Source organism: Sapajus apella, unplaced genomic scaffold (genome assembly GCF_009761245.1).
Source record: "Sapajus apella isolate SASKATOON/1434 unplaced genomic scaffold, GSC_monkey_1.0 scaffold47, whole genome shotgun sequence".
Classification (NCBI taxonomy): domain Eukaryota; kingdom Metazoa; phylum Chordata; class Mammalia; order Primates; family Cebidae; genus Sapajus; species Sapajus apella.
In genome coordinates, this window is record NW_022436987.1 from 13914261 (window position 1) to 13929094 (window position 14834).

Sequence of the window (14834 nt, forward strand, 5' to 3'; positions counted from 1 at the left end):
GGGAGATTGATTTTTATCTGCAGATATTCTAAACAGATCTTTTGTCACATCTTCAATTTCTTTGCTCATGTTAATATTTTCTTTTAAATACTAATACATACTTAACTGTTTTAATGTCTTTTTTCAGCTAATTTTGTTATCTTTATAGCTTCAAGGTCTGGTTCTTTTATTCTGGCTGTAGGTCACATTTTTCTTGCTTCTTGGCATGCTTAATGTGTTTTTATTTGATAGTGGACTTTGTGAATGCATATTGATGAGTATCTGGTATTTGTTGCCTCTCTTCAGAGAGTATTGGATATTGTTTTGGCAGGCAGTAAAGTTAATATTGCTCAGTTTGAGTCCTTTGAAGTCTGATTTTAGGCTTCTCTAGAGTGGTTCTGGGGTAGCTTTTATCCCAGATACAGTTTGGCCCTACACTTCTAAGGTGTGGCCCTCAGATATTTCCACTGAATAACCCAAGGGATCATCAAAGACTCTCCGCTTTGGCTGATCAGAGTTTGAACATCTTCCTGCTGTGTATAAACTCCAGTAATTGTTCAGCTTACAAATTCCCAGTCATTTTTTGCCTCTCCTTGTTGAGTTTCACTCTATACATTGCTTGCCCTAGTATTCTGCAAAGACTCAATGGGTCTCCTATACAGATTTTTTGGAGCCCCTTTTTTTCTGGTTGGCTCACTTCTTTTTCAGAATGTCCCCATAACTGCCAGCCATCTCAGCCTCTCTGATCTCAAATTTCTATCTCCTCAATTTAGCAAGGCTGCTGGGCTCTAAAATAAAGTGTTTTCCTCTCGGTGCCCATGATTGCGAAATTTCTGGGATGATAGTGGGGCTAACCTTTTTTTTTTTTTCTCTCCTCATATCTTGGCATTCACAGTTTTACTGTTCCCGTTGTGTAAAGTCTGAATACAGTTTACTTCATATATTTTGTTCACTTTTCTAGATTTCTTTATTATAGCAAGAAAGCCAGAGGTTAAGTCCAATCCTTTTTATCCCATCATGCACAGAAGTAGAAGGCTCTACTTATTTTTAACTAACATATGGCCAAGAAAGACTATCCAGAATGTATAAGGGCTACCATTCAAGAAGACAGAAACCCAGTATAAAGACAAAAATGGACAAATTGCTTAAACATGTACTTTATAAAAGAAGAACTCAAAATGGCCAATAAACATGAAGAAATATCTAACTTGACAATTCTAGGGAAATACAAATTATTATCACTACAGGATATGTTTACATATTCATCAGATTGGCAAAAGTTGAGTCTGATGATACCAAGTGTTGGTAAGGATTAGAGCAACAGAAACACTCATCCCCTGCAGCAACGGAAACACTCATCCCTAGCAGGGGGAAGTTTAACTGCTACAACCATTTTGAAGATGAGTTAAACATATCTTCAAAGCCAACGGTTCCACTTCTAGATATATGCTTTTGAGAATTGTTTACATATATATGCCTAGAGACATGTACGAGAATGCCCAGAGCAATATATTTTTTATAATAGCCCCAAACGGGGAACAATTCATATATCTAGCCATAGTAAAACAGAGAAATTAATCATTGTATCTTACTGTGTTGGCGTGTTACACAGCAATGAAAATGAACCTGTTGTAGCTTTCACAACAACATGGATGAAGCTTCTAAGTCTAATGTTAACCAAAACAAATGATAATGAATACATATGATAGATTCCATTTTTATAAAGATTAAAAAATGTAAAGCCAAACTGTACTTTTTAGGGTTGCATACATTAGAGATAAAACTATAAAGGAAAGCAAAACGTTATAACTGAAGTCAGGAAACTTTATTTAGTGTGGGGATGTGATGGAGAATAGCACATGTTCAGGCAGTCTTTTAAGGTGCTGGGTCAGTCTATATCTTGACTTAAGTAATGGTTTCATGGAGGTTCATTTTGTATTTATTCTTTACTATTTACAAAAGAAGAAGTCCATGTATATACATATATGTTTTACATACTTTATATAATAAATGATAATATTTTCAGAGTTTAAAAATACGAGTCTCTTTTACATGGCTCTGAGGACAGTTTCAGAAAGGAAATTCTGAAAACATTCAAGGTAATGCTATTAGAATAACAAATAGTCTCTCGAGGAGACTATTTTCAGGATGTAATTTCTGATGCATTTATTTAAAAATCAGCTTTTTAAAAATTGTAAATAGGTACCTAATTTTGCTTATTAAGGATTAATTCAGGTTAGATGTGGTGGCTTACACCTGTAATCCTAGCACTTTGGGAAGCAGAAGCAAGAGTATTGCTTGAGGCCAGGAGTTCAAGACAGTCTGGGCAGCATAGTGAGACCCTGTCTCTACAAAAATAAAAACTAAAAAATTAGCTGGGTATGCCAAAGAATTATAAATCATTCTATTATAAAGACACATGCGCACATATGTTTATTGCAGCACTATTCACAATAGCAAAGACTTGGAACCAACTCACATGCTTATGAATGATAGACTGGATAAAGAAAATGTGGCACATATGCACCACAGAATACTGTGCAGCCATAAAAAAGAATGAGTTCCTGTCCTTTGCAGGGATATGGATGAAGCTGGAAACTATCACTTTCAGCAAACTAACACAGGAACAGAAAACCAAACGCCACATGTTCTCACTCGGGAGCTGAACAATGAGAACATATGAACACAGGGAGGGGAACCTCACATACCGGGGCTTGTTGGGGGTGGGGGGCAAGGGGAGGAATAGCTTAAGAGAAATACGTAATGTAGATGACGGGTTGATGGGTGCAGCAAACCACCATGGCACATGTATACCTATGTAACCTGCACATTCTGCACATGTATCCCAGAACTTAAAGTATAGTAAAAAAAATTAAAAGCTGTGCACAGTGGCTCACACTTTTAGTCCCAGCACTTTGGGAGGCCAAGGCAGGCGGATCATGAGGTCAGGAGTTTGAGACCAGCCTGGCCAACACAGTGAAACCACATCTCTACTAAAAATACAAAACTTAGCTGGGTCGTGGGCGCCTGTAATCCCGGCTACTCGAGAGGCTGAGGCAGGAGAATCGCTTGAACCCAGGAGGCAGGGGTTGCAGTGAGCCGAGATCATGCCACTGTGTTCCAGCATGGGTGGTAGAGCTAGGTTCCATCTCAAAAAAAAAAAAAAATTAGCTGGGCATGGTGGCATGTGCCTGTAGTACCAGCTACTCAGGAGGCTGAGGCAGGAGGATTGCTTGAGCCCAGGAATTGGAGGCTGCAGTGAGCTATGCTCACACTGCTGTACTCCAGCCTGAGCAAGACCCACTTCCCAATAAATAAATACATTTTTAAAAGATGTACTGATTCAGGGAGGTTTCTCTTTAAGGTATCATTGCTTTAGAGAATGCAATATAGTATGTTTTATTAAAGTTGAGTACTTTGACATGAATCTATTTCTACTTGGAAATCTGAAGAGCCTATGAGATTAGAAGATTAGTTTTTATGTAAATCCGTAGTCAAAGATATCAGTGATCAGGGTCACACTGTAGAGTCTTTTTAAAATGTATTTAGAATATATGCAAATAATATGTACATTTGATATATTTGTTCTTTTAGGAAACAAACTTTGAGCATCCCACATCTTTAGCTGAAGGAGTCCTTTTCTCAAATAAAACTAAGTATTTGGGGGATATTAAAGTGAGCCTCATTTGTGCTAAAGATTTTAACCCCCTCTGCCTGCCTGATTGTTCACCAAATATTTTGCCAAAGTTGTCAACCAGTGTCAAAATTACTAATCTAAGTTGATTACCTACCCATCTGCCCTAGAGGTGATAATGAATCCAAAAGGCCATAGTAATGGAAAGGAGAAATAAAATACATTCATAATCCACAGAATGGGTAATTGATCTCAGATTTTTGTGGATTTTTTTTTTTTTTGGTTGTTGTTTTTTTAAAAATATTAGTGAATACTGGTTTTCTGCTAAGGTCTAAGCTCAGCATTAGAGATTAGAAATACTCTACTAGTTTGAATGACAAATCTAAGATAATTGTTTGAAGAAAAATTTTTTGGCTTGCCATTTGCTGCTGCTTCTAATGGGTGATCTGAATGTAACATTTGATGATTCAGCTAATGGGAATAGTCGTTGGCAATCATACTTTTTACTCTCACCAAATTCTGCAGTCACTTCTTTATTAGTTACCTATTACTGCATAACAAATTACCACACATTTAGTAGGTTAAAACAACATGTACTTACTATTAGCACTGTGCTTTAACCAACTGAGCTACCAGGCCACCAATGTGACACTTATTTATTATCCTGTAGTTTCTGTTTGTCAGGAGTCTAGGCATGGCTTAGTTGGATTGTCTGCTCAGGGTCTCATGCAGTTGACATCAAGGCTGAGCTTGGGGTCCTCTTTCAAGTTCACGTGGTTATTAGCAGAATTCAGTTTCTTGCAGTTGTATGATCAAAGTCTGATTTTCTTACTGGTTGTCAGTGGGGACTGCTTTTATTCCTGAAGACTGCCCACAGTTCCTTGACAAATGTGGCCCTCTCACAGGCCCTCTCATATCATGGCAGCTTACTTTTTCAAGGCCAGCAGAAGAATCTCTTGCTTTAGTTGGCTAAGACAGAGTCTTATTTAACATAATCATGGGAGTAATTGTCTCATCACCTTTGCCATATTCCATTGCCTAGAAACAAGTCACAAGTTCTGCCTGTGTTCAAGAGGAAGACAACCTGATTAATTGGTGGGTTGGGGGATATTCTTAGGGTATGTCCACCACATAGAGGCCTGGCAAACCTCCTACCAAGTCAGTAGAAATGGTTCTTTACCCACTACAAGTAAAAAGGTCCATCCGTGCCTTTTTAGATGACCTTTGTTTTATGAACAAAATATGTAATTTGGATTTTTGTAATAGTATCTTTTCTAGTGAACAGAATTAACATAAAGAAAACCTTCCTTAGGATACACCTTTTTTTTTTTTTTTTTTTTTTTTGTGACAGAGTCTCACTGTTACCTAGGCTGGAATGCAGTGACGTGATCTCAGCTCACTGCAACCTGTGCCTCCTGGGTTCAAGTGATTCTCAGGATACACTTCTAAGACTTAAAAATATCTAAGTTATTAATGTAGGTATTGTTGATAGTAGCAAATGCTTCATTTTGTAATTGAATGTGACATTAATTCTCTCATGCTTTGTCAAATGACTCTTACTCTTCAGTGCAGGAATCACAGCCATGGCCCCCACCCTCCAGGATTTGGTCGATATGGCATCTGTGCACATGAAAACAAAGAACTTGCCAATGCAAGAGAAGCTCTTCCTCTTATAGAGGACTCTAGTAACTGTGACATTGTAAAAGCTACTCAGTAAGTCTTCCAGATGCTTTGGTTTATTCTTATGTTTTCTTGAATTAATAGTAATGTATATGCGGTTCATGGCGCTTCATATGTTTACCTCTCTTACTTTGTAATGGTAGTTCACACCAGCACCAAGTATTTTTGTCATACCAACACCAGAGTGCTTAGTACAATGTTCCTGAGCTGTTTACATACCAGGCTGTCCCATTAGATTGTAGGCAGCTTCTTAGCAAAAGCATGTCTTCATCTTTGTAGCTCCAGTGCTTTTGCACAGTTCCTTCTTATATGAGGTACCCAGTAAATGTTCTTTGAATGAATGGATGATTTTAAATGACACTAAGCCAAACTCTTTATTTGAAACACAAACCTAAGTCTTTTAAAATATACTACAACCTGAATAGTTAGATGGAATGAAAAATACCGACTTACACATTTATAGATATTTTAAGCATTTATTTCTTGAGTACTGTCCATGTGCTTGTTGTGCTGGATTAACTAGAAGACAAACAGTAAGGTAAGGTGGAAATATGTTCTCTGACCACTTGAAACACATTGTGTGTTGTTTTGCTTGCACTGGATATGAAGTTCATTTTGAAAGTTTCCCCTTAAGATCTCCATATGTGGATATTTGCATTAAGTCAATTATTTCCAACATTTTCACCTTCATGGACCTTGTTGATTATTAACATTTATCACACCTCTTGCCATTGAGCATATTTTGAGTATTTTGTCCATCAGACTATATCAAGTAGTAATCTATTTTCGTAGTAATCAAACATAAATCTTCCTAGCAGATTGCCCATCAAATATGAATCATGCCTATCTAATCAGCCTGAGGGGAACTAATATTACCATACTAGCGATATAATTTCTATCAGAAGCAATGATGTTTGGAGATTAATTAGCCTATTTGGCCTTAATGTAGGCTAATGTATTATCTATGTTAATTAAAAAATATATTGATGATTATTTGAGTATTCTAATTAGCAATTTATATGAACTCTAGAGGCCTTGGGAACCAGTATTTTAGGTGAATATTATTTGATATTGTTTATATTTTATTTATATAAACATAGTAGTATTCTTAAGGTAAATATTTGCTTTAATTAGGATGGAAACATTTAAATCTTTCCCTGTTGCCCATAAAACCCTTATGATAAATGTCAGAAATTAGGCTATTTTTAGAGGGAATCTCAGTAAAAACTTGCATTTTATATCTTTCCCAAAGTTTTCTTTAGATCCTAGACCTTCTCAAGTGGTTGTGGGGAGATCTGTAGGTAGTATTTGGGAAGGGCAAAAGAGAGCTAGGGGGTGTGTGTGTGTGTGTGTGTGTGTGTGTGTGTGTGTGTGTTTTCTAAACCAGCAAAATCTTAATGTATATTGTTTCTCAAATAAAGAGAATATTTCTTTTCCAGTGAAATGTTTAAGTTGACACTTAAAAGATGACGAGTATAAATATGTGTGTCATTTTCAAAAATTTACTCTTTTAAAAATGCCAAAAAGACACACACACACACACACACACACACACACACACACACACACACATTCTTGCATATGCATATTTTGGTAAGGCAGAAATTATTCTAATTTACAGTGTGAGAAACAGACCATTCTGCTATTTGGTTTGATTTTTGATCCTTGAGGGCTTGTTGAAACTTTCAGGTATTTCTAAATGGAAGTAAGTTTTAAAGAAAGTGCTAAAGGGTAGGTTGAAACTTCATAAAAATATTGCTAATAGGCTGGGCGCGGTGGCTCACATCTGTAATCCCAGCACTTTGGGAGGCTGAGGCAGGCAGGTTTACCTGAGGTCAGGAGTTTGAGACCAGCCTGGCCAAAATGTCAAAACCCCATTTCTACTAAAAATACAATAATTAGCCAGATGTGGTGGCACATGCCTGTAATCCCAGCTATTCGGGAGGCTGAGGCAGGAGAATCATTTCAACCTGGGAGACAGAGGTTGTGGTGAGCCGAGATCGTGCCACTGCACTCCAGCCTGGGTGACAGAGTGAGACTCCATCTCAAAAACAAAATGAAAAAAGGAATATCACTAATGATTTACCCCTTTATTCTCTACGAAATAACTCTTTTTAATGCTATAATAATTTTTCTATGAAATGCCTTTTTAACATTATACTATTTAACTGATTGAGTAATAGTTAAATTTCTCCCAAGCCCATCCTTTTCCATTCTTATTACTTCTCTCTTACTTTAGGCTCTCATTGTGTCTTACCTGTGTTTATTGCAATACTCTCTAAACTGGTATTTCAGTCTCTGTCCTCACCCTGCTCTAAGCAGCTTCCTTACTGCCTCCAATGTGATCTTTCTTAAAACTCAAAGTCTAAGTGCTTTCCTCTTTAAAACCCTTTATTGGTTTCCCATTGATCTATAGATAAAGTCTAAACTTCATAGTGTAGCACAGAAGGCCCATGTGGTCTTTGCCTATTGCTTCTAACCTCATATCTCATCATCCCCTCTCATGCTTTATGCTTTAGCAATGTTCAATTGCTTTTATGTCTCTGAACATCCATGTAGTTTCACATTTCTGATTTTTAGGCTGATTTTACAGGCTGCTTCCTCTGCCTGAAATGCCTTTTGTCAGCCTATAATATATAGCTGAGTTTCAGCTCCTTCAGGAAGAGCTAATCATTTTTTCCTCTGCTATACCTATAATCTTTCCATATTTTGTTGCTGAATTTATCCCATTCCAAGTTCGCTTATTCTTTACCCCTTATTGTGAGATTTTTGCATGGGCTTGGTTTGATTCAGGGATAAGATTATTGCCAGGAATCGGCACCAGGTGTTTCTGGCACATAGTGGAGATCAAATGAAACTTATTGAAGAAGGGCAGTGTAAATTTAAAGTTTACTTAAGAAAATCAAGTTAAACTCCAAAGAGATTAATCTGATCAATAAGTAAACCAGGTTTCCTCTTGTTGTTTGACTTTATACTGTGTCCTCTCTGTGCATGTTTTTGTTAATTATTATATTTCTGTGTTGACTGAAAGATAGTTTGAATGATGAAAGATACAGTAAAATGAAGAAATTTTGACATATGAAATGATTTTAATGATATCAATTATGCTTTTTTTTTCTTATTTGAGATATGGGATTTTTGAACGATGTAAAGAGTTGGTAGAAGCAGGATATGATGTCAGACAACCAGATAAAGAAAATGTGTCACTTCTTCATTGGGCTGCTATTAACAACAGGCTGGATCTTGTAAAGTAAGATGGGATATATGTGTGTTAATAGTGTGTTTATAATTTTGGACCTTGCCTTCATTTATCTTTTTATTTAAGTACAAGTATTGAACCATGTGTAATCCTCTTGTAAAAGAACCCCTGAAACTTTTTCTGCCACACATGGTTGTTATAAAGTTGAAAAGGACCTTAGAGATGATCCCTGGTTGATCCAAAAAGGAAAATTAGAAATAAAGCCAAGGGGCCAATCATAAAGTTTAGGAAGTAAAAGTGAACATTTTTTTAATAAAGGAAAAGCATAACAAACTTTTTCAGAATAGAATAGGAAGTCTCATCTAGTTTAGAAAAAACATTAAAATATTTTACACTATAATACCAGGAAGAATAGATAGGTAGGAAATTTAACCTTTTTTAAAAAAATAAATCTGGAATATAGTTTTAAGTGGGCATGTATTGGATTGTATAAAATATTTCCCCTTCATAAAGCACTACTGCCTACTCACTGTTTTTTTTTAAAACATCTTGACATGTAAAATGTGCATGTGTATGTGAATGTGTATATATTTTGGGTTATAGGATTAGATATTTAAAATCCTTAAAGTTTAAGAAATTTATCAAAGTTTAAAATATTCTAATACACATTAATACTCATAGGCAAACTCCTTTTCTGTGGAAATAAACTGGCATTGTATTTAGATAATATGATGTATGAAGTACAACTTTGAAGTAATGAGACTAATTCCTATAAATGATAGAAGAAAATCTGTCTTGTCCACCTTATAGAGTGCCTCTCCTTTCTGTCCCCCAAATACAGAGCAAAATGCCCAAATGTCTAACTTTGCCAATAGAATTTTAAGTTAATCTTTACTACTTACTTTTATAATTCATTCTCATATAGTAATTCTAATTTTAAACTGTTGAAAGTGACGTAATTTTACCTTTCTCCTTGCAGTCAAGTAAGAGTATCTGATCCTAAACCTTTTGAATGTAAACCATTTCAAGAGTGCTGTGGTAGTTAGACTATGCAGAGAGTAGTTATGATGTGTTTGATATGTAAGTTATAATGGAATGCTAATTACAGTAGGAGTAATTACTTACATCCTAAGAATGTTTCATCAGGGATTTGTCTGATTCTGCCGTGTGAATCTTTCAGATTTCTATAGCTCTGGGTGTTTTAGGGAGTATTACTATCATAATTTGTTTTCCAACACATTTATTACTAAGAAAAAATTAGTATTTTCTTTCTCAATATGAAGCTTAAGTTTCAAATCTTATTTTCATTTGTGTCTGCTTTTAACAGGTTTTATATTTCAAAAGGTGCTGTTGTAGATCAATTGGGTGGAGATTTAAATTCAACTCCTCTTCACTGGGCCATCCGGTAAGGTTTCTTTGAGCACTGAAATTAAATAGCCACATGTGGCTAGTGGTCGCGATATTGAAAATCAGTTATAGACCATTTGAAAGGCTATCTTTTCTTTTTCTTCCCCTTTATTTAACAAAGTTACAGCTTTAAAGAGTTTGCAGAAAGGATGTGTTTGATATTTAATTCAGGGCTTAACTATGATTATCAACTCAAATATGTGTATTATACTTTCTTTTTTCTAATTAAAATTAATAATTTTCATACTTAGTAACAAATAAAAGTAGTAGTTCAGTGAACTGCAAACTCAGTCAGTTCAGGCTTATGACAGATGTCTATTCAGAAACTTACAGTTTTATTTCAAATAGGTGAGTTTCCTCTTCAAGTAAGTGTAAAGTATATTTCTCTATCTTAGGGTAAAATGAGTCAACTCTTTTAAAAATTGTTGCAGAGTTAACAAGAAATTTTGAGTAGGTCAACTTAGAACATTTATATTGTGTGGTCACTCTCCTCTCTTCTCTGATGTATATTGGCCATTGAAACTAAGTTAATAAGTCTTGAATACTTACCAGTTTCTTTTTTTAATTTAAACTCCATTTTCAGTGGTTGGTAGGGTTGACAGGAATCTGAAACTGAAGTGAGTAATTGCTCATGTGAGGCAAGGGGTTGAATCATTTCTCCATAGCCAAGAGTTTTGAAGCTCTAGGGTTAACTCATGCCCTTTAGGCTACTAAGGTATAGTACTTTACATGAAAAATGAACCATATTCAAGCATACGAATATATAATTCTTAATATAATCACAGTATACTCATCGTTTATGAATATTATATTTCTGTATATCTGACTTATGATTTATTTTATTTTTATTTTTTATTTTTTTGATTTTAAAATAACAGCAGTGAAGTCTAAGTGGTCTTAGAGTCTTCATTGTTAGCATGTCATAAAAAATATTATTTACACATGGTAATGTAAGGTTTAAGGTAGATTGGGAAGTTATGAAGCTTATCATTTGCACTCAGGAATGATTATCCATATAGCTCTAAGTTTGGGGCATCTAAGCAAAAAACATTTGGACCATTGCCATTGTTTCAAAATCTTACTGTTAGGAAGTACTTTTTATTTGTAACCAAAATCCCTCATGTCTTAGGAATATCAGTTTCTCCCCAACTTTATGCTTTTCCTGCATGCTACAGAATGGCTTTTTGTCTTCTGTTTGCAGACAAGGACATTTACCTATGGTCATATTATTACTCCAGCATGGTGCAGACGCCACTCTTGTTGATGGAGAGGGATTCAGCAGCATCCACCTGGCAGTATTGTTTCAACACATGCCAATTATCGCATATCTCATCTCAAAGGGACAGGTATGTTCTGAAATGTGTCTTATACTCCAGCTTTTATAATCTGAAGAGGTTGGGAAAATTAGTAGTAGTAGTCTCTCCTCACTGTTAAAGTGGAGGTTAATGGATATCAAGATATTCAGATATTAGCCTCAGTACGCTTAGCTATTGAATACTGCTTTTCAGCTTCATTGGAGGGAAAAGGAAAGGTCATTTAGCTCAGTAACATATAATAGATGTTTCTGAAACTTGTAAGCTGTTAATAGTTTTTCTTATCAAGTCAGTAATTTGCAGAGTTTTTCAAAAACATGACTTCAAAGCCTGTATTTTTCTTCTAGTTGAATATAAAAATGGTAGTCAAATCACTAACCCATCATTTGCTTTCATTATTTGAGCCCAAATGGGAGGCCAATTTGATTATATGTTTCTTATTGTTCTCTCAAGTAATTTCATGAAAAATGATTTGCCTTGAGAGGCATAGGTTAAATTATAGGTTATTGTCAGTTTCACTGTCAATTATACTTGCTTGGAATATGTTTTCTGGTAGCAAAATAGTTTATGTATTAGCAGACTTGCCTGTAAAAGGCATGAAAATATGCTTGCACAAATGCTGATGGAATGATTTTGCTCCCTTTAAATAAGCACCTTCTCTCAGACTTAGCTGATTGAATTAGAATTATAATCTCCTAGGTTTCATTGTTGGAAAAATATAAACATATGAGGAGGAGTTCTGTCTGTTTCTCTTTGGGCCCTTTCCCAAGTTCTGTTCCTCCAAGGCCCATAAGAATCTTCAGTAGCTGAAACTCTTTGGTTGGCTTAGCTGAAACCATTATTGTATACTTTAAACCTAGACCTGTCTCATTAAAAGGAATATATCCTCGTGGAGATATGATATCTCTTTTTTTCTGTATTCCAGAAAATAGAAAAGAAATTTTCATGTTTTACTACTTAAAACTTAATAAGTCCAGAAAGACAAGTTGCCTCAGAAGATAGGGAGTTCACTGTTTACTGGAGGTTTTTGAGTAGATACTGAATGCTTTGTGTAAGAAATGATAACGTGAATTAATGTGTCAACTAAGGTCTGAACTAGATGACTTTTAAAGTCTCTACTATCTCTTGTATTTGATGGTAGCTATCAACATTTTACTCTTTCCCTTAGCTGTTTGTGTTCACATCATGTAACACTTTATATATTCAGATTTTTCTCTTTAAAAATATTTTGTAGAAATCTGTGGATTTTTACCCTATGGAAGTGGAGTAGAACATTCTTTTTATCAAATGATATTTGAGCCGTTCATGTAGAAACAATGGTAGTACTGAATGTATTAAAGACCTATTTCTATTAAGAGAAGAAATAGACTTTTGAGTGTATTTACAGTTATGTGAATTGTCTTATTTTTGAATAGAGTGTGAATATGACAGATGTAAATGGGCAGACACCTCTCATGTTATCAGCTCACAAAGTAATTGGGTGAGTTTAATTTAATCGCCTCAATCTGATTCTTGGTTCCAACAATGTCTTTTCTGCGTATGTGATTTTTACGTATCTCAGTCTATGTGTGATGATAGTACATTCTGAAGAAAATAAGATTTTCCACACTGAGGCTGTGATAATGGACTTTTAAGGTAGGTTATAATTGGAAAAGCACCATTGAAATATATTTTCTCTTTTCTGATAGCTTTGGCAAAAAGTTTGAAAGCTACTAATTAGAAAAGAATTTTCTTACGGAATGGTGAGATAACGTTGACATATACCTGTTAACATGACTTGTATTTCTTCCTTTGCCTTTAATAAAATGGCTGTAATTTTAAATGTTCTTATAATTTGAAATCTAAGTGATAAATCTGCTTTCTGGAAAATATTAAATTTTGAAATTCTCTGACATCATTCTTGACTGCTTTGAAAATATTAATCTTAACTGAAAATAGTCTATATGTTCAGATTAGGTACTTGCATATTTAAGTTTTTCTGTGTATTTATTTTTATAAATACATAATTACCACTGTATAGCTCAACTTCTGGTATTTATCTAAATACATACTGTAGTTTTCACTTTATCAGTTTGTATCTGTGTTGTATTGAATTTCTGATTTTGCTTGTGCTTAGGACTTCTCTTCCAAGAACTGTGTTCTAATACTATTTCCTTTTTGTTCATGGAATGGTAGGGCTGGAGGTAGAATTTTATTAAATAGCATTTTCTCTTCTTTGCTGATAAATCTAAAGTCAGGTATAATCTCTATAAAGATGTTGATGGAATAAATAAAGTAGAATGTATGTTGTTTTATTAAAAGAATCTCTTCAGTAGTCATGAAGGAAGGAAAGGTATTGATAAAGTGAAAATATTTTACTGAATTCTGTCTTCTAATCTGTAACTTTCTAAGATATACAAATATTTTAGGATATAATTTATACCTGCTTTCTTTAATAGTTGATTTGATGGAGAGTATGAAGTTAGCTACTCAACTAAAACATACATTTAGTCTTTAATTGAATAAATAGCATGGGATTTAATATTGGCTAAAGTTAAATCTATATTCAAAGAAAAGTGTTAGCTAATAGAACAACAATATGAAAGCAAAAGTTTCAAAAACAAAATCAGTTATTCTACTGTATTGTTAAAATTTTCTATATAGCAGGTCATCATTTAATAGATATCTTTTTTTAAATCTCCTATTAGTACCTAGAATAGAACTCAGTACAAAGAAGTTTCTTAGTTCTGAATATTTAACTGAATGATTAATTGATGCCATTGTCTGAAAAATTTATATTTTGCATTTACTCCTTAAGTCGTCATCTGTGTTAATGCCCCTTAATATTTTATTATTTTGAGACAGGCCAGAACCAACTGGATTTCTTTTAAAGTTTAATCCTTCTCTCAATGTGGTTGATAAAATATACCAAAACACTCCACTTCACTGGGCAGTTGCAGCAGGAAACGTTAATGCAGTTGATAAGCTTTTGGAAGCTGGTTCTAGCCTGGATATCCAGAATGCTAAGGTATGGCCAGGTATTTATCTCCCTTAGTTTATTATATCTTGAGTTAGAAGATTGATAAATTAATCTAAAGATAAGCTATATATTTGTTTTCAGTTACTCCAAGATAGATATAAATGATAATAGCTGGCTATTCTTGGAATAATGTGTTGAGTCTATGGTTCTGGTGAGTTTAAAAAATGTTTAGCACTCATAATATATTAAAAAAGTTATTAAACTTTCTACCCCACTCTTTTTTAAGGGAGAAACACCTCTTGATATGGCTCTACAAAACAAAAATCAGCTCATTATTCATATGCTAAAAACAGAAGCCAAAATGAGAGCCAACCAAAAGTTCAGACTTTGGAGGTGGCTGCAGAAATGCGAGGTATTTTCATATGGGGTCTTTTCTATGGGATTGAATGACTTTTTTGTTCATTTCGTTTTGTTTATTAAGGCATCAGAGGAAACCAGAGAGTCGGCTTTTTGCTGCATTATATCTGCTGACTCTATCTTTCCCATGCATCCTTTTACTTAAATTTGGAAATTCGGCATTTTCATTGGCTATTTGTTGTTGGTCCTCAGCTTGATGTTCTAAAATTGCATGTTACCTTATGAATAAATGTTATTGTATACTTC

At 34.6% G+C, this 14834-nt stretch overlaps 1 protein-coding gene across 5 annotated transcripts in view; it reads left to right on the forward strand.

Moving 5' to 3' along the window:
• Positions 1 to 14834, forward strand: part of ZDHHC13 (zinc finger DHHC-type palmitoyltransferase 13) — a 54210-nt gene that overhangs the window by 15933 nt on the left and 23443 nt on the right. For 3 of the 5 annotated variants that reach the window (XM_032240958.1, XM_032240959.1, XM_032240960.1), the window contains exons 2-8: positions 5181 to 5326; positions 8421 to 8543; positions 9820 to 9897; positions 11101 to 11245; positions 12628 to 12692; positions 14057 to 14219; positions 14458 to 14583. In XM_032240958.1, the coding sequence (XP_032096849.1) occupies positions 5181 to 5326; positions 8421 to 8543; positions 9820 to 9897; positions 11101 to 11245; positions 12628 to 12692; positions 14057 to 14219; positions 14458 to 14583 (846 nt within the window). The remainder of the gene's footprint in view (positions 1 to 5180; positions 5327 to 8420; positions 8544 to 9819; positions 9898 to 11100; positions 11246 to 12627; positions 12693 to 14056; positions 14220 to 14457; positions 14584 to 14834) is intronic. The other 2 variants (XM_032240961.1, XM_032240962.1) reach the window with 2 other exon arrangements.